Raw genomic sequence first — 20,338 nt, forward strand, 5'->3', positions numbered from 1 at the left:
ATTAACGTGCAAAATGGCCCGGTCATTAAGGGGTTAACAAAAAAAGTATACCAACAAATACCAACCAAACGCATGCCAAAAGGAAACTCTCAGGGCATGTAATATGGGGGTTAATAAAACACAATCGCAGAGTTGTCCCCTTTTAATATAACACATTTGAAGATCAAATGCATGTTAAACAAGTATTTTTACTAAATACAACTGTTATTACAGTGGCACACCAGCATATGGTTACTTCCAATTTTAGTGGAACAACAAGCTTAATGGGACAGTCTCTTGAACGTTACTATAATATCTAAACAGATAAACAATTTATCAACAAAACTGTTCCCTGTATTCCAGAGACCGCACCCAGGATGTGTTACTACTCACAACCTTCCGCCTCCTTCACAGCTTTCCCACCTTTTTGTCAGACATCACTCTTTTCCTTCTTCCGACCTCTAGGTACCTATCTCCACCTTCCAGCCCCAACCTAGTGCAATATAGGGTGAGAATTAAAAAGTTCTGGTGCTCCTTTATGTGTAATAACCCTTTTATAATGATGCTGCTTAGAGAGGCTCTGGGGGACAGCTCCAAAAATGACAGGCATTGTATACAGAGTTGTATATGTACTTACGGCTCTATTGGGACTCTACCTCTATGTGGTGCGTCTATAGAATGCACTGTATGGTCCGGTGTGTAAACAATCACATGCACCTTCATGCGGCAAAGCACCAAAATCTCATTCAGTTTATCTAGATCCAGATAATCCTTTTAGAAACCTAATATATCTACTATATGCCACGGCTGATATTACTGTATTATACTATCAAAGCCATAAAAAACATAGGGAAAAAAAGAACTCTTCTGCACCTAATTGAGTATGTTGCCTTATAAAACGATTGATCGCACATTGTATCTTATTGTAAATAAGGCTTTTTAAACTTGTGACACTTCTCCATTATTGCCACATTTTATATAAGCTTTCATCCAATCCCACATAATGAAATAATGACTGTGAGGGAAACATTTCCCTGTTTAATGGTCACTATGGGCAAGTCTTGGATGTAGTTCACATTGCCTTTTCTTTAAACCCTTCAAATCTCAATTAGATTTAATGTGGCTTGCTCTTAGACTATGCAAGGATTAACCTTAATTAGAGTATAATTCGTCAATTCTTGCCTGGCTGCCAAGTTTGGAAATCTGAATATTTTAAGTAAGTAATAAGTAAAAACTGATTGGACTGAATATGGTCAACAGTAGATGACATTGAATACTGAATAATAAAATATTTTTTATAGGTGTTGGATCATTTTATGTGTTTATTTGATGATTATAATATAACTTAGAGTTTTGGTTTATAAGAAAGCGTAAATGATAAACCAACTTGTACTTTCCAGTAAATAATTAGGCCATGTTCACACGTGCATTGTGGCTGTCATTCATAACAGTGCCTGGTGGACCCCAGCGACATACAATAAGGTCCATCGACTTCCAATAGTCTGTAGTTTAAACGTAGCCTAATATGTAACATCTATTATATGTGCAAATTAACAAACAAATTAACTCAGACAGAAAGTCCGGATAATGGAGAGTTGCACCGTGCAAGGAGCCAGCGGGACAACAGAGTACAAAATGTAAAAAAGAGTATTCCAGCACTCAAACATTTCCCAATTAAACTATTTTGTAAAGTTTAGGACCTTTTCAGATTAAGATAAAGATTATTCTTTATAATATTTTTCTATTGGCATCTATTTGATTAAATATATTTCATCTTATTATTCAATTTAGGACTCCAAGTGGCTCTTTAAGTGTTTACGAAATGGTTCAAGTCTCAATTGGAATATTTTAGATGTTCAAAAACAGTCACAAGTCCGACGAGGAAAAGAAAGCTATAACTCTATTCCTCTTTGCAAGCCAAGATCAAATGTGGAAAATCACAAGGAAGGGCGGGCCAGCCCTGAGCAGGAAGCAGAGGAAATGGAAGATCAGTATGATGAGGTAGGCTGTATTTTTCTATTAAACACATACATTTCATAGTATTTTGGAAATAGTGTCATCATGTATTGTATTAATTTACTACCCAAAATAGGGAAATTTTAAAATCAACTGTTCACAAAACAATTCTACACAGGATGACTTTGAAGAACCCTAAATATCTCATAAAGAACATAAATTGAAATATAGGCAAGCCTAATAACCCAAAAACCTTTGCTGATTTGAACTGTTATTTAAAGGGTATCCTTTACATAAAATACATTTTCCACATCTATCCGTTCTCTCACAGTTAGGCTATGTTCACGCGCAAACTCAAAAACGTCTGAAAATTCGGAGCTGTTTTCAAGGGAAAACAGCTCCTGATTTTCAGACGTTTTTCAAGCCACTCGCGATTTTCACGGCGTTTTTTACGGCCGTTTTTGAAGCTGTTCTCTATAGTCTATGAAAAATGGCTCCAAAAACGTCCCAAGAAGTGACCTGCACTTCTTTTTCACGGCCGCGTTTTTCCCATTGAAATTAATGGGCAGATGTTTGGAGGCGTTCCGCTTCCGATTTTTCAGCCATTTTTCGGGCGTTTACGGCCCGAAAAACGTCTGAAAATAGGCCATGTGAACATACCCTTACCAATACTTGGTTATTTTTATAGTGGGCTTTCAAACTTTTACCTTGACACACTTAAAGCACCTCTGCCATGGAGAATTCTAAACAAAGGATATCGATAAGATACCCATCAAGAGTTACACTAATAGACATTAAGAATTCTCACTATACAGTTCCAAAAACGGAGTGTTTGTGGAAATCTGACATCCTGCTGATTAAGACCTTTAAGATGAGCATTGTGATGAGCCAGTCAGAATTGATGACCATGTTATCAGCAATGCAGATTGTAAGATCTGCTGACATAAAGGGTTCTTCTAACACTTCCTAATGTCCTTTTTAGCTGGATGCTTAGCAAAGTATAGAACCACCAAACTGTATAGTGAGAGCTTTTAGCACCTGCTAGTTTTTTAACCTTTTATGGGCATCTTATATATGCACTTATATCCAAAAATATGTGTCGCCATATTCTGTACGGCAGAAGTCAGAGAGGGCAGTATAGAGTGGGCACATGGGCTGAACCGCCCCATACACTGCGGGTATCAGCTGTGTATTACAGCTAAAATCCTGCTATATCGACCAAGATCTTGATTACTCGGATCCAGGCCGCTAAGCTGCTTAGATGCCATGGTCAATAATGAAAAATGGTCAATAGTGAGGAATGTCTTCCTATTAAGCCCTGCAAACACAAAAGCACAATACACTGCAATACAATACATAAGCATTGCAATGTAATGTACCAGTGGGACTAGTGGGACTCATTTTTTTAAAAAAAAAATATGTAACCAAGGTAAATATATATACAGTTTTTACAAATGTACGAAAAAATATTAAAAGTTAAAAAAATCTTTTCCCATTTGTTCCCCCTCCCCCCCTAAAGTTTTGTAAACGCTGAGAAAAATAAGCATAATTGTTATTGGCGCATCCACAAAAGTCTGAACTATTATAAATTAATATGTATCCGGCACGGTTAACACCGTAGAAAAAAAAACCTCCAGAATTGCTCTTTTTTGGTCACCTTGACTTCTAAAAATTATAATAAAAAGTGATCCAAAAGTCGCATGTAACCGGAAATTATATTAATAAAAACTACTGCTCACCCTGCAAAAGACATGCCCTCACACTGCTAAATCGCAAGAAAAATATAAAAGCTATGGGTCTCAGTATATGGCGACACAGAACTTTTTTTTTTTAGACAATTGTTTTTTCTTTTGTAAAAGTAGTAAAACATATAAAAAACAATATAAATTTGGTATTACCATATTCATATTGAACCGCAGAATAAAGTAAATGTCATTTTTACCACAGTGTAAACTCTGTAAATTGAAACTTAAAAACAATGCTGAAATTGCTGGTTTTTTTACATTCTACCCCACAAACTCATTTTTAAAAGTTTCTCTGTATTTTTTTAAGGTACATTAAATGGTGCCATTAAAAACTACCACTCGTCCTGCAAAAAGAAAAAAAAATCTTATATGCTATGTTAATGGAAAAATAAAAAAGTTGTAGCTCTTGAAATGTGGAGAGGAAAAAATTTAAATGGAAAAATTAAAAATGGCTGCAATGGGAAGAGGTTAGAGTGCATATGGCTCATGACAGATACGCTGTAAATTTGTATGTATTACAGATTCTTATATTCTGGTTTCCTACTAAGGAAAGTTAGAACTCAAATATCTTCCATATTTTAATTTTTAGAAGAACATGGTAGTACCCAATATAGTGTAAAAGTACTATACTATGTTTCAAACATCAGTATTTTGTTGAATTCATTTCTATGCTTTTAATATTGAGCACATTCGACTTGGTATGAGAATGTAAATCTGAGAATTGTATGGACGATACAGCACAGATTTGCTATATTACACTTCTACTTCCTATGATGATCTATGAAGCCTTCGGCCCCATGCCCACGAACGTGCTTTTGTGGCCGCAATTCCCCAGAAAATCCATGGGAGAATTGCGGCCCCATTAATTTCTATGGGGCCATTCACACGACCATAGTTTTTACGGTCTGTGCATGGCCTGGGAGCCCGCACCGCAGAAAGAACGAACATGTCTTATTACGGCCGTCTTCTGCGGTCCGGGCTCATTGAAAATAATGGCCGCGGCCATGTGCATTGCCCGCGATTTGCGGGCAGCTTGCGGCTGACAGTCCACTGCCGGCCGACCCGAAAATCACGGGCGTGCACATGACTACGGTCGTGTGCATGAGGCCTTACAAACAAGATTATACATAAGAGAATACATACATTTACTGCTATATTATGTTTAATATTTCTCTGTAAACATTTGTAGGAATCCGTATCCAAATTTGCTGGCAGCCTCTTGGAAACAGAAAATAGCATAAAGGATGAAAGATGCCAAAGGACGGTTACCCAAAAAAGCAATAAAGCTAAAAATCTCAAAATATTTGTGAAGACCAAAGAGAATCAACAGAACTTGTTGGCAGTCAGCAGTGCTCCGCTGGAAAACGACAGACTCCCTGCAACATCAGTACATTCTTCTACTCACTCACAAGCCCCACTAAAGGTATTGTCAGCTGAACGGCATGTATTTTACTATGAATTGTGTTTATGAGATCTGTACAGAGCAGTGTTGGTCATTTTTTTATTTACAGTATAAGATATCTTCCAGTGCTTTTTAGTAATTATTACTAAAGAATTTTGCCCAGGTTAAAGTTATGGCATGTGCCAGGTATCTGCTGCATTTTTTCCCCACAAACATTCCCCAAATTTTCACTAACTAAAGTCTAATCTCAACAAGATTTGACATACAAAGAGTTTTAAATTGTTCAAGAGAGCATTTACTAGAACTTTACTTAATCAAAGTGACATGTGAATACTGTACCTAGGTAAGGTTTCTAATTATTTAATCTTGTATAGGAGTTTTCGATCATTTTGGCTGCATTCCCCACATCTTAGAAAGTCAGGAGAAATAAGGAGAGATTAGGCCTCGGAATCCATACTGTAGGGCTGCATAATATAGCTATGGGAACTCCATGTGCTGCCGTTTGAAGATATTCTACCCTTGAAGAAATAAATGATGACTTTGTAATACGGCATCTAGTGAAGCATGCCTCCGCATATTTCCATTGGGATTGGAGTCATACAGGGGTAAAGTATGGACCCATACACTTCTATGGGGGACATATTTGTATGGAGCATTAATATGTCCGTGTGCATGGGGCCTTAGTCCGGCTATAGTCTGACCATAAAAATGAGTTACAAAAAAGTGTGTGGTAACTAAAACCAATGTAAGGTCGATCCTACAGTACATTTCGTTGATTAAAAAAATATATGTGCAGTCTTATTTAATTAAATGAACTCGCAGGGAAATGGGTAGCAAGTAAAGGGGCTGGCAGAGGGGAGAGACAGCAGAGATAAAATAGAAGTAGATTAATCGGACATCGAAGTTGAGGATGGACTCGAGGGATGCAGGAGTGTTAGATGGGAGGTGAAAGAGAGGGATGTTGGAGTAGTCTAGGCAGGACATAATGATGAGGGCATGTACAAGCATTTTTGTTGACTCAAGGTTTAGGAAAGAGCTGATTTTAGGGAAGTTTTAAGGTGGAGCTGGAGGTAAGTGGTTAGGATTTGGATGTGTGGTCTAAAGGACATGGCAGAATCTAAGGTTATTCTAAGGCAATAGACTTGTTAGACTGGGAAAAGTGTGGAGATATAAACTGTGATTGATAGTTCTTGTAGAGGGGTTGAGTGAGATAGGAGAAAGATGATGAATTCAGTTTTCTCCATGTTTTAGGAAGCGGGAGGAGATTGCTGATAGACACTCTGGAACTCTGGATTGCAGAAAAGTAACATCAAGGCCAGAGAGGTAAAGTGAGGTAAAGAGTGACATAATCAGATCCTATATGATTGTATCTTTTATTTCACTGTATTCCTCCAATACCATTAAAGGGTAACTAAACTTTCAGAAAACTTCTGACATGTATGATGGAAGACATCTGCCACTTCTCTACGTAACCTAGAAGGACCCAATGCTAATAATTTTTCATTATTGCTACAATATTTATACATCTGAACAATCTTTAGGGTTAAATTTATTTCTTGAGCAATAAATTGTTTAGTATCAAATATAATTATCTTTTATTCCTAGATATGCTATTGCCATGGAAATATTTAATACATATAAAACATTCCTGCTTAGTTTCAATGCTTTTATCTGAAATACATTTTCCTCCTTAAAGAGGCTCTGTCACCAGATTTTGCAACCCCTATCTGCTATTGCAGCAGATAGGCGCTGCAATGTAGATTACAGTAACGTTTTTATTTTTAAAAAACGAGCATTTTTGGCCAAGTTATGACCATTTTTGTAGTTATGCAAATGAGGCTTGCAAAAGTCCAAGTGGGTGTGTTTAAAAGTAAAAGTCCAAGTGGGCGTGTATTATGTGCGTACATCGGGGCAGATCGACTTACCTGCAAACGCTGATGCTGCTGCAGAATCAACTGTAGCCTCTGGTGCCGATGTGGCCGTCACGATGCAGGACCTGTGAGTGACGTCACAGATCTGCACTGTCAGAAGCTGGGCGTTCTGAAGAGAAGAGCATGTTACTTCTCTTCAGAGCGCCCAGCTAGTAAAAGTATTAAAAACGCCCCGATGTACGCACATAATACACGCCCACTTGGACTTTTACTTTTAAACACACCCACTTGGACTTTTGCAAGCCTCATTTGCATAACTACAAAAATGGTCATAACTTGGCCAAAAATGCTCGTTTTTTTAAAATAAAAACGTTACTGTAATCTACATTGCAGCACCTATCTGCTGCAATAGCAGATAGGGGTTGCAAAATCTGGTGACAGAGCCTCTTTAAATGGTAACTAAACTTTCAACAAACTTCTGACATGTCATAGTGACATGTCAGAAATTTTGATCAGTGGGGGTCTGAGCACTGAGAAGCTCACGGATCGCTAAAACAAAGCGGCAGAAGCGCTCAAGTGGGCACTCACCCGCTTCGTTTCTGATCGGCTTTTCTCGGAAAGCAGAGCAGTTGGTGCACTGGCTCATAGACTTTCTATTGAGTCCGTTCACCGTTACCTCGGCTTTCCGAGAAAAGACATCCTCACCCAAGTGCTTCTGCGGCTTCGTTTTAGTGATCGGTTGGGGTCTTAGTGCTCAGACCCCACCGATCAAAATGTCACTATGACATGTCAGAAGTTTTCTGAAAGTTGAGTTACTCTTTAACTGCTAGATTTAAAGATGAAAGCCAAATTCTATCTTCCATTCTAAGGGTATGTTCACATGGCCTATTTTCAGCTGTTTTTCGGGCCGTAAACAGCTGAACATACGGGGGCTGAACACCTCCAAACATCTGTCCATTGATTTCAATAGGAAAAACAGCGTTCCGCTCCCACGGGGCGTTTTTTTTACGCAACATTTTGAAAAATGGCGCGTAAAAAAAAGCTCCATAAAAAAGAAGTGCATGTCACTTCTTGACTTATTTTTTGGAGCCATTTTTCATTGTCTCAATAGAAAAACAGCTCCAAAAACGGCCGTAAAAAACTGCTTGAAACTCTGAAAATAAGGTTCTGTTTTCCCTTGAAAACCGCTCTATATTTTACAGCCTTTTCTAGTCTAGCATGTGAACATAGCCTAACAAAGGTTTTACAATTTCTGTTACAAAATTAGTAGCTTTTGACCTTCTATTCTGTGTAGACATCTGTTTATTTGCTCCTACTCGTTGCGCCATGAACTAACTGAAGGTGTCATAAAGCTAAATTAATTTTGTTTTTGTAACTGTAGGTTAATAAGAGGAGATTTCTCTTCACCAGTAAACTTTACTTAATACTATGTGACGTAATAATCCGTTGGGTAGAGCATTAACAGGGTACTGTGTTAAAGCAGTGATAGCGTAATGCGATCACTGCTTCAAGGACAGGACCGGAGCTAGCCTCTGATCTGGCCGATTAACCCATTTAGATGGAGCGCTCAAAAGCGAGCGCTGCATCTATGGTGTTTACAAGCAGATCGGAACCCTGCAAGGAAATTGTGGGGTTCCGATGACTGCTCCAGCAGACCGGAGGCCTAACAATGGCCTCCTGTCTGCCAAGTACGGAAGCCTGCTAGGTCTCACCCAGAGGCGGGGCCTAAAAGTCATCTGGCTGCAGTAATAAGAAGCTGAGGCTGCGACATCAGACGCTGGTGTCAGCTGTATGTTACAGCTGACACCGTGCTGTAATGGCAGAGAATGGAGCTAGCTCTGATCCATGACATTAACCCCTTAGATGCCGCGATCAAAAGCGATCACAACATATTATTGGTTTGTACCGATCGGCATCGACATGATGTGATAGTGAGGATGCCAATCATTGCTATGGCAACTGGAGGCCTAATAATGGCCTTCTGGTCTGCCATGTACGATAGCCTTTTAGGCCCCGCCCACAGTCGGGACCTAATAGGCTTGCTGTCAGTGAATGACTGACAGCTCTAATGCATTGCACTACGTGGGTAGTGTAATGCATTAGAGTAAAGATCAGAGGTGCAGGCCCCTCAAGTCCCCTAGTGGGACCAAAAAAAAAAGTTGAATATAAGTGTAAAAGGAAAAGTTTCAAGTTAATAAATACAAACCCTGCCTTTTTTCCTATAATAAGTCTTTTATTATAGGAAAAAAAAATGAAAAGTTAAAAAAAGTACACATCTTTGGTATCGCCGCGTCTGTAACGACCTAATCTATAAAACTCTAAAGCAGATAAGATTGGGCACCATTTATCAGTGTGACACTGGCCACACATCTATAGATTATTATTTATTTACCCCATTATTATACCCTCTTATTATGCCCTGTTGTACTCCATCCAGCCTACATATGCTCCCACATTATAAACTGAAATACCAGCAAAACCCCAAACAGAACAACTACCAAGCTAAATCTGCGCTCCAAAAGCCAAATGGCGCTCCCTCCATTCTAAACCCTACAGCGTGCCCAAACAGCAGTTTACATCCACATATATGGCATCGCCGTACCCGGGAGAACCAGCTTAGCAGTTTATGAGGTGTGTGTCTTCGGTGGCACAAACTGGGCACAACATATTGTGCACTAAAATGGCATATCAGCGGAAAATTGCAATGTTCACTTTGTACCATCCGCTGCGCATTAATTACTAATGAACAAACACCTGGGGGGGCAAAATGCTCGCTACACCCCTTAAAATGCCTGTTTTCAAAATAAGGGTCACTACTTAGGGGTTTGTTTTACTATTTGACCTCAGGGCCCTGCAATTGTGGGCCAATGCTGGGAAAATCACCAAAATAGACCTCAAATGCGCCTGTTGCTCTTCACTTCTGAGCTCTGTCATGTGTCCAGGCAAATTATAAATGCCTTGAGGGGTGTAGTTTCCAAAATGGGGTCAATTCTTGGGGGATCCCACTGTACTCTGGTACCTTTAGGGTTTTAGCAAAATCTGCATGCCAAATAGCGCTCCTACATTTCTGAGCCCTGCCGTGTGTCCGAACAGCAGTTTATGACCACATGTGGGGTATTTCCGTACTCTGGAGAAATTGCTTTGCAAACGTTGGGGTGCTTTTTCTTCTTTATTCCTTGTGAAAATGAAAAAATTCAACTTTTTAGTGGAAAAAAATGTTGATATTCATTTTTATGGCCTAATTCCAATAAATTCTGCAAACGACCAGTGGGGTCTAAATGCTTACTATACCCCTAGATTCCTTCAGGGGTGTAGTTTCCGAAATGCGGTCACTTTTGGGGGGTTCCTACTGTTTTCGTACCGCGGGCACTTTGCAAATGTGCCATGGCACCCGAAAACAATTCCAGCTAAATTTGAGCTCCAAAATGGTGCTCCTTCCCTTTTGAGCCCTGCCGTGTGTCCAAACAGCAGTTTATGACCACTTATGGGGTATTGCCATAATCTGGAGAAATTGGTTTTCAAATTATGGGGTGCTTTTTCTCCTTTATTTATTGTGAAAATTGAAAAATCTGAGCTAAAACTGCATTTTATTAGAAATAATGTAGATTTTCATTTTCGCGGGCTAATTCCACTAAAGTCAGCAAAACACCTGTGGGGTTAAGATGCTCACTATATCCCTAGATAAATTCCTTGAGTGGTGTAGTTTCCCAAATGGGGTCACTTTTGGGCGGTTTTCACTGATTTGGTCCCTCAGGGACTTTGCAAATACGACATGGCACCCGAAAACCATTGCAGCAAAACTATTGCTCAAAAAGCCAAATGGCACTCTTCTGAGCCATGCCATGGGTCCAAACAGCAGTTTATTACCACATATGGGGTATTGCCATAATCGGGAGAAATAGCTTTTCAAATTTTGGGGTGTTTTTGTCCTTTATGCATTGTAAAAATTGAACATTTCTACGTTTTATTGGAAAAAAATGTAGATTTTCATTTTCACCGCTTCATTCCACTAAATTCAGCAAAAAAACTGTGGGGTCAAAATTCTCACTATACCCCTTGATAAATTCCTTGAGCGGTTTAGTTTGCCAAATGGTGTCTTTTTGGGGGTGTTTTCACTATTTTTGAATCACAAGACCACTTCCAAACGGACATGGTGCCTAAAATATATTCGAATAAAAAGAAGGCCCCAAAATCCTCTAGGTGCTCCTTTGCTTCTGAGGCCTGTGTTTCAGTCCATTAGCACACTAGAGCCACATGTGGGTTTTTTCTAAAAACTGCAGAATCTGGGCAATAAATATTGAGTTGTGTTTCTCTGGTAAAACCTTCTGTGTTACAGAAAAAAACGATTAAAATTAATTTCTGCAAAAAAAAATGTAATTTTTAAATTTCATCGCTACATTTCTGTAATTCTTGTGAAACACCTAAAGGGTTAAGAAACTTTCTAAATGCCGTTTTGAATATTTTGAAGGGTTCAGTTTTTAAAATGGGGCAATTTATGGGGGATTGCATTGTATGGGCCCCACAGAACCTCTTGACAACTGAACTGGTCCCTGTAAACATAGCCTTTTGAAATTTTCTTGAAAATGTGAGAAATTTCTGCTAAAGTTCTAAGCCTTGTAACGTCCTAGAAAAATAAGAGGAGGTTCAAAAAACAATGGCAATCTAAATTATACATATGGGAAATGTTAATTCGCATTTATTTTGTGTGGTATAATGATCTCTTACAAGCGAATACATTTAAATTTAGAAAAATGAAAATTTTTGCAATTTTTCGCTACATTTTGGTGTTTTTCACAATAAAATACTGAATGTATCGACCAAATTTTACCACTAACTTAAAGTATTATGTGTCACGAGAAAACAGTCTCAGAATCGCTTAGATAGGTAAAAGCATTCCAAAATTATTACCACATAAAATGACACGTCAGATTTGAAAAATATGGCTGCGTTCTGAACGTGCCAACTAGTCCATGTCCTTAAGGGGTTAAAGGGTTTTTCTAATCCTTTTTTTTTTTAATATAATCAATGCAACGCTTCTCTATGGTTACATTAATGCACTCTGACTATATTTTTCTCAATTAACTGTTTGCCGACACAGGACGAGAATGCTCGTCCTGAGCGGCGAGTACTTTGCGCATTACGACGAGCATTCTCGCCCTCTGTGACAGCTGTCTCTGCGCGCGATCGAGAGCGGGGCAACGGCTGTAATACACAGCCACGGCCCCCCTCTGACAGCGGAGAAGAGAGAAACATCTTCTCTTTGCCGTTAACCCTTTGAACGCCGCGATGAAAGCTGACCGTGGCGTTCAAGGAGGGGGGACTGCACTTTGATCGCGTCACAGAAGATAACTGTGACGCGATCAAAGCCCACAACTCATATGGCCAGACAGCCCAGGGTCCATTGAAGGACCCCAGGACTGTCTGAACATATTTCCTGTTGTTAGGGCATACTGAGGTATGCCCTAACAACTGCCTGTGTACAATCAGTACACAGGCTAATGTACTGGCATATAGATCTCTGCCAGTACATTACAGTTACAAAATCAAAATCAAAATGATAAATCCCTTTATGGGATTAAAAAAAAAAAGTAAAATGAATGTCAATTTTTTTTATGATAAATAAATAAATAAAAAGTAACAAAAATACACACACACATTTTTTTATAATAAATAAACTTTTTAAAATATAAGTCCCAAAACATGAAATAATCTAGACATATTTGGTATCACCACGACCGTAACAACCAGTACAACAAAAGAATAACATTATTTATGATGATCGGTGTATGGTGTAAAAAAATAAAAATTAAAACTTCAGCGGAACGTTTTTTTTTCTACATTTTCGCCAAAATAAAAATTTATAGAAATTAACCCCTTAATGACCAGCCTATTTTGGACCTTAATGACCAAGCTATTTTTTACGTTTTTCAATCGTCGCATTCCAAGAGCTATAACTCTTTACATAGCTGTATAAGGTCTTGTTTTTTGCGGGACAAGTTGCATTTTTTAATAGCACCATTTTTAGGTACATATTATTTATTGATTAACTTTTATTAACTTTTTTTTGGGGGGGAATAGAAAAAAATCTGAAATTTCGCCACTCTTTTTTGCGTCCTAACTCAACGCCGTTTACCGTGTGGTATAAATAACACAATAACTTTATTCAGCGGGTTGTTACGATTGTAACGATACCAAATTTGTATAGTTTTTGTATGTTTTACTACTTTTACACAGTAAAAACGCTTTTTTTTCTAAATTATTTGTTTTTGTGTCTCCATATTTGAAGAGCCGTAACGTTTTTATTTTTTCGCCGATGCGGTTGTATGAGGGCTTTTTTTTTGCGGGAAGACTTGTAGTTTTTATTGGTACCACTTTGGAGTAGATGCGACTTTTTATCACTTTTTATCACATTTTTTTAAAGTCAGGATTCACAGAAAACAGCAATTTTTCCATAGTTTTTTATTCATTTTTTTACGGCGTTCACCGTGCGGGTTAAATAATGTAATAGATTTATAGTCGGGGTCGTTACGGACGCGGCGATACCAAATATGTGTAACTTTTTAACTTTATTTTGTTTTTTAATAGTAAAGCATTGTGTAAGGGGAAAAGATGTATTTTTAATTTTTTTTCACATTTTTTTTAAAATTAACTTTATTAAACTTTTTTTTTACTTTTTTACTAGTCCCATTAGGGGACTATAATATGCGATTCTGCGATCGCATTTATAATACACTGCAATACTTTCGTATTGCAGTGTATTATGCCTGTCCGTTTAAAACGGACAGGCATCTGCTAGGTCATGCCAGAGGCATGACCTAGCAGGCATACACTACAGGCAGACCTGGGGGCCTTTATTAGGCCTCCTGGGGGCCTTTATTAGGCCTCCGGCTGCCATCGCAGACACAGACACTCGGCGATCGTATCGCCGGGTGTCGGTGGGGGAGAGAGGGAGCTCCCTCCCTCTCTCCAAAACCACTCAGATGCGGTGCTCGCTATTGAGCACCGCATCTGAGGGGTTAAACGTGTGAGATCGATACTAATATCGATCTCACACGGCAGAGCAGGGACGCTCCCAGCCCTCAGCTGCCTCTAGCAGCTGAGAGCAGGGAGATTTGACAGATCCCTGCTCTGTAAACTTGTTCCGATGCCGCGATGTAAAAAGTCTATGGCATCGGAATAAGGCCCGTTAGTGACCGACGTAGAAACACGATGGGCCGGTCACTAACGGGTTAAACGATAATGTACTTGTACCAAAAAATGTTACCTACATAAAGTACAACTTGTCCCGCAAAAAACAAAGTCTCATACAACTACGTCGTCCAAAAAATGGCCGTGTCCTTAAGGTGTTAAAATAATTTTTTGTATCATTACACTGTATTGTTTACCTTTTGAGGTTTGTTTACCTCAGTATATTCGTTCCCCTTCTCTTCCTGTCTTTCTTCTCTCGTCATGCACCGCTTGTGTCCTAGAATGCAATGTGCCGGTTGCAGAGACTTACTTCGCCCACTCCACCCAGCTATAATAAAGTTGTAAACTCCGTAGCCATTTTAGTGCTATCATTGTATTTTCTATTGGTAGGGAATTGCCCATGCGAAATACACGTCGGCTTAGCTGACAGTAGAAGCCTCATGCATATTAGATAACAGAGCATGCGTGTTGGACACTGCTCTGAAGAGGATGATTAATACATTTCTTTGGCCAATCAGAGCGCAAACAGACTTGTCCTTTTCTAGGGACAAATATGCTCCCTTTGACCGGGGTCCCACCCAGACCGGTAACACAGGCAGCCTAGTCCCCCTTTTCGTCTTCCACCAGAATTAATTTTACTTCCTCTCCTATTCCAAGACTGCAAGGGGACTCAGGCTATTTTCTCTGCTTTATTGCAATCCAGTAGACAAACAGGTCTTCAATAATGTTGTTTCAGTTGAGGAAACCAAACCCCTCCAGGCAGCATCAAACCACTTTACTGTCCCTTTCTCTCGGGAGGTCTGCATTCCTTCCCACGATTGGCTATCTCTCAAGTTTGTTTGCCGAACAGTCTTTTTCCTTACACAGTGCCTGGTGGGTCCTGCAGAAACTCTTGTAGAGTATATTCTAGCCTCAGAAGTTGGTCTTTCTCATTAAATGGGAGCTGTCTGCACTCTGAGGAGTTGGGGCCTGACATTCCCTAACAAAATGTCCAAGCTGGTCACACCTCCAGCATTTCCGAGGCTTGGTTGTCTTATCCCTGGATCTATGGGAATGGCCTCCACTACTTCTGGTGGCCCCTTTCAGTTGACAATTTCTCTCAACAAGGGTATGTTCACACACAAACTCAAAAACTTCTGAAAATACGGAGCTGTTTTCAAGGGAAAACAGCTCCTGATTTTCAGAAGTTTTTGAAGCCACTCGCGAATTTCGTCCTTTTTGGAGTTTTTTTCAATAGAGTCTATGAAAAACAGCTCCAAAAACATCCCAAGTGTCCTGCACTTCTTTTTCGCGGACGTTTTTTTCTGCGTACGTTTTTCAAAACGGGCGCACGAAAAAACGGCCCGTCGGAACAGAACGCTGGTTTTCCCATTGCAATCAATGGGCAGATGTTTGGAGGCACTCTGCTTCCGATTTTTCTGCAGTTTTTCGGGCGTTTAGGGCCCTAAAAACGGCCGAAAATGGGCCGTGTGAATATACCCTAACACTGTCATGGGAACAGCGGGTGTGTTTGTGGTTCCTTCAGGAGTTGCCTCGCAGAGACTCACCCTGCTGGCAGCGCAAAATTTGAATGGGGGTATTATTTAACAGATGACACACCATGGATCTGATAAACTAAGACTTTACTAACTTCTTGAAACTTGCAGAAACAACCCAGTTGTAAGCAGGCCTAACAGCACTACAATCACAATTTGGCATGGTAGCTTTAGTACAACAGTTCATTACACAGTCTCTTTTGAAGTCCACTTAGGCCTTAAAGAGGACCTGTCACTAGGTCCTAAAAAGTGAACCATCAGTCTCCCCTTACTACCGATGTTTCCAGGACTTCAGCATTGTTTTTGCTTTATTTCTAGGCCCCCCATTCCTGAGATATGTCCCCCGTTTGTTTCGGTGCCAAATATGCTAATGAATCGCTGGCTAGTCAAGAGGGCGTCAACGCCCGTGATTCTCCTGAGATGGAGCTATCTCACAGCCTCTGACGCTGTCCTATCAGCGTGAGACTGCTTTACATGCTCAGCGTGATCTCGCTGTTTTTTTTTGCTAAATTGAATAGAATTGGGCTGTGGATATAAAAAAATTTCATTTTTTCAAATAAGGTAGTTTTAGCTAAGAATTTTTCATTTTTACAAGGTATAAAGGAGAAAAAACACCCCAAAATGTATAAAGCAATTTCTCTTGAGTCCAGAGATACCCCATATATGGTCATATACTGCTGTTTGGGCACATGATATGGCTCAGGAGGGAAGGTGCACCATTTGACTTTTGGAGTGCAGATTTTGCTAGGATTGGTTTCTGAGCACCACGCATTTGCAGAGCTCCTGAAGGACCAAAATAGTAAAAAAACAAACAAACAGAAGTGACCTCACTTTGGAAACTCCTCAAGGCATTCACCTAGGGGTGTAGTGAGCATTTTGACATCACAGGTGTTTTCCAGAAATGAGTATGCAGTGGATGTTGCAGAGTGAAAATGGCAATTTTTCCATAGATATGTGACTTCAGTGTCTAATATGTGGTGCCCAGCTTGTTCCCCTGTAAAAAAGACAGCTCTCTAATTATTATGCTGTGTTTCTTGGTTTTAGAAATACCCTACAAGTGGCCCTAATCTTTTGTGTGGACATACACGACAGGGCTCAGGAGAGAAAGAGCAGCATGTACATTTATAGCCTAGTTTGGCGACAAAGTATTGGTTCACAATTGCAGAGGTTCTGACGTCAAATAGTGATAGATAGAAACCCCCAATTAGTGACTACATTCTGGAAATTCAACCCCTAAAGGCATTTATCAAGGATGGTGCAAAGTAAAAAAAAATCTATGTATTTTCACAGATGTGCTATTTCAGTGCCCAATATGTTGTGCCTAGCTGGTGCCAATGGAGACTCATGGTATGGCAAAGCCATATGTGGATGAAAACTGCTGTTTGGGCACATTTGTAGGGCTTGGAAGGGAAGGAGCACTATCTGTCTTTTGGAGAGCAGATTTTTCTTGGTAGTAGTTTTGTTTGGAGTTTTACCGGTATTTAAGTTTATAATGTGTGTGCATATGTGGGCAGAGTACATCATGGTATAATAAGGTGGTATAATAATGAAGTAGATAAATAATAAAAATATCCATAGATGTTCAGTACACATTTAAGCAATCCTTTAAGCCTAGGCCAGGTTTTTTAGGCCAGGTGTCACACTGATAAATGTCTTTTCTTATCCCCCTTTTGGCACACACTCTGCACCTTTGCAGTTTGGGGAATTTCGCTGGGAATTTGCCGACTTGGTACAATATGGGCATCCTCGCTTCCAGCAGATGTGCTTAAGCCCTAACCTTCATGATTCCCAAATAGTAGGGTCTTGATAACCACCTCTTGAAACAGAAGAAATGTTCCCCTCTGGCCTACCTATTGTGTAAAGGATTTGCCAGACACAGCTTCTGTGTCGTTGCCCGTGGGCAATCAGTCTGCACCTGCTCCTATGTCTGTGAGACTGACTCCATCTTCCACCACTCAGGATGGCAGGCTTAGGAGTGGGAGAGCCTATCACAGCCTGGCCAGACGGAGCTAGCTCCCGCCCACTGTCTATTTATACCTGCCTTTCCTGTTCCTCCTTTGCCTGTGATTCTTCTATGCTTGTTTCCTGGCTTGCTGCTGCTGCTTGTACTTCTCATCATCTGCTTGTTATTGACCTTGGCTTTCTGACCACTCTCTTGCTCAGCGTTTTGTACCTCGTTCTCTCCTGGTTTGACTCGGCTCGTTCACTACTCTTGTTGCTCACGGTGTCTCCGTGGGCAGCTGCCCCGTTTCCCTAGCTTCTGTGTACCCTTGTCTGTTTGTCTGTCTTGCACTTACTGAGCATAGGGACCGTCGCCCAGTTGTACCCCGTCGCTTAGGACGGGTCATTGCAAGTAGGCAGGGACTGAGTGGCGGGTAGATTAGGGCTCACCTGTCTGTCTCCCTACCCTGTCATTACACATTGGCATGTTTTTTCATGCTCGACATATTGGAGCCATAACTTTTTTTTTTATAGATGTATTGGTATGTTGGCTGTTTTTTGCAAGACAAACTGTAGTTTTTAATGGTACCAATTTGGGGCACATGCGACTTTCTGATCACTTTTTATTAATTTTTTAGGGGAGGCAAGGTGAAAAAAACGCAGCTAGTCTAGCATTGTTTTTGTTTTTTTTTAATGCAGCATTCACCATGATATCTAATTGACAAGTTAAGGTTATGTTCACACGCACTGTTTTCAGACGTAATTCGGGCATTTTACACCTCAAATTACGCCTGTAAAAACGGCTCCATTACGCCTACAAACATCTGCCCATTGCTTTCAATGGGTTTTACAATGTTCTGTTCCCACGAGGTGTAATTCTATGCGTCGCTGTCAAAAGACGGTGCGTAAAAGACGCCCGCGTCAAAGAAGTGCATGTCACTTCTTGGGACATTTTTGGAGCCGTTTGTCATTGACTCCATTGAAAAACAGCTCCAATAACGTCCGTAAAATATGCAGCGAAAAACACGAGTTGTTAAAAAACGTCTGAAAATCAGGAGCTGTTTTCAGGCGAAAACAGCTCCATAATTTCAGACGTATTTTGCTACTGCGTGTGAACATACCCTAACTATATATTGTTTTTTTTTCATGTTTTAATACTTTTTTATTTTAAAAAATCTAGTTTTTGTGTCGCCATATTCTGAGAGCCATTACTTGTTTTCTTTTCTGTCGATGGAGCTGTGTGAGGGCTTGTTTTTTGCTGGGACAAGCTGCAGTTTTTAATGGTACCATTTTGGGTACATGCGACTTTTTGATCACTTTTTATCCTAGTTTTTATGGAAGGCAACACCAATTTTTTTTAATTTTTTTTAATGTGGCATTCATCATGCTGTGTAAATGACATGTTAATTGTATTCTGTGGGTTAGTGCGATTATGGTGATCCCAAATGTTTCCACAATAAAATAACTATATTTTTCGGACTAAAGGAGGCACTGGACCATAAGACACACCCATAAATTGTAGCATAAAATGTTTTGCCTTTAACTGTACATTTCCTGGCTAATATTGAGACAATAGGGTACCACAGTGCCCTAATACAGTGCCAGCCACAGTGCCCCATAACCATGCCAGCCACAGTGCCTCAATATAATGGCAGTCAGTGCCCCATAAGAATGCCAGTCAGTGACCCAATACAATGCCAGCCACAGTGCCTCAATACAATGCCTGCCACAGTGCCCCATAGCAATGCCAGCCACAGTGCCTCAATACAATGCCAGCCACAGTGCCAGATGTCAGACAAAGAAATACAAGATATTGGCAGCTATAGAGCTCTCACCCTCCCCTGAATTCACCAGACATCAGAGGTGTGGAGAGGCAGGGGTTAATGGTGTTAAATCTGCTCTTGCTCTGTACATAGGAGGGGGCGTTGTCTAGAAGGTCCTTGCAGATCAGTAGCTGCACATATTTACTGTGTAATATTAACTGTAGTAATGTCTGTGTTATTTGCTCACTGAACAGTCAGATTTGACAGAATTCTGTGTGTGAGATGTGACTGTTCAGTGAGCAGATAACACAGAGATTTTTTACACACAGCAGAGGACATGCTGCCATACCTCCCAACCGTCCCGAATCCGGCGGGATAGTCCCTGTTTCTCACCACTGTCCCGCCGTCCTGGGTGGTCTGCAAAATGTCCCGCTGGGCGCTGCAGCTGTATCAAAAAAGCTGATCGCTGTTGACAGGCGCCCTGCATGCCAGACGACTGCAGCAGTGATCAAAAGAAGACAGGAGTCTTGTGGCGGTGTTCTCACTGGGATCGATGCCGGCATGGGAGTAGACCAGTCCAGTCACCTGACCTGTCATCTGACCTCACCGGTCAGGTGACAGGTCAGGTGACTGGACTGGTCCACTCCCGGGCCGGCATCGACACTAGTGAGAACGCTGCCGCAAGACTCCTGCCTTCTTCTGACGGTGAGTGAAAGCAGAGCGGAGAGTGGCAGCAGTAGGGCCGGCTACCTCTTATAAGGAGGTTGTATTGCGCTACCTATGGGGAGCTATCTACAGGGGGGCTGTGTCTGGCGCTATGTACAGGGGGGCTGTGTGGCGCAATCTACAGGGGGGCTGTATCTGGAGCTATCTACAGGGGGGCTATGTGTGGAGCTATCTACAGGAGGGCTGTATCTGGAGCTATCTACAGGGGGGTTGTGTCTGACGCTATGTACAG

The 20,338-nt window shown here is 40.6% G+C and overlaps 1 protein-coding gene across 1 annotated transcript in view; it reads left to right on the top strand.

Annotated features, from left to right (window-relative positions):
• The window catches only part of LOC142760483 (uncharacterized), a 108,000-nt gene that overhangs the window by 40,631 nt on the left and 47,031 nt on the right, over positions 1-20,338 (top strand). Inside the window, exons 3-5 of the mRNA XM_075863677.1 lie at positions 1,771-1,980; positions 4,870-5,103; positions 6,334-6,415. Of these exons, the coding sequence (XP_075719792.1) occupies positions 1,771-1,980; positions 4,870-5,103; positions 6,334-6,354 (465 nt within the window). The 3' untranslated portion in view covers positions 6,355-6,415. The remainder of the gene's footprint in view (positions 1-1,770; positions 1,981-4,869; positions 5,104-6,333; positions 6,416-20,338) is intronic.

This window comes from Rhinoderma darwinii, chromosome 4 (assembly GCF_050947455.1).
Source record: "Rhinoderma darwinii isolate aRhiDar2 chromosome 4, aRhiDar2.hap1, whole genome shotgun sequence".
NCBI lineage: Eukaryota > Metazoa > Chordata > Amphibia > Anura > Rhinodermatidae > Rhinoderma > Rhinoderma darwinii.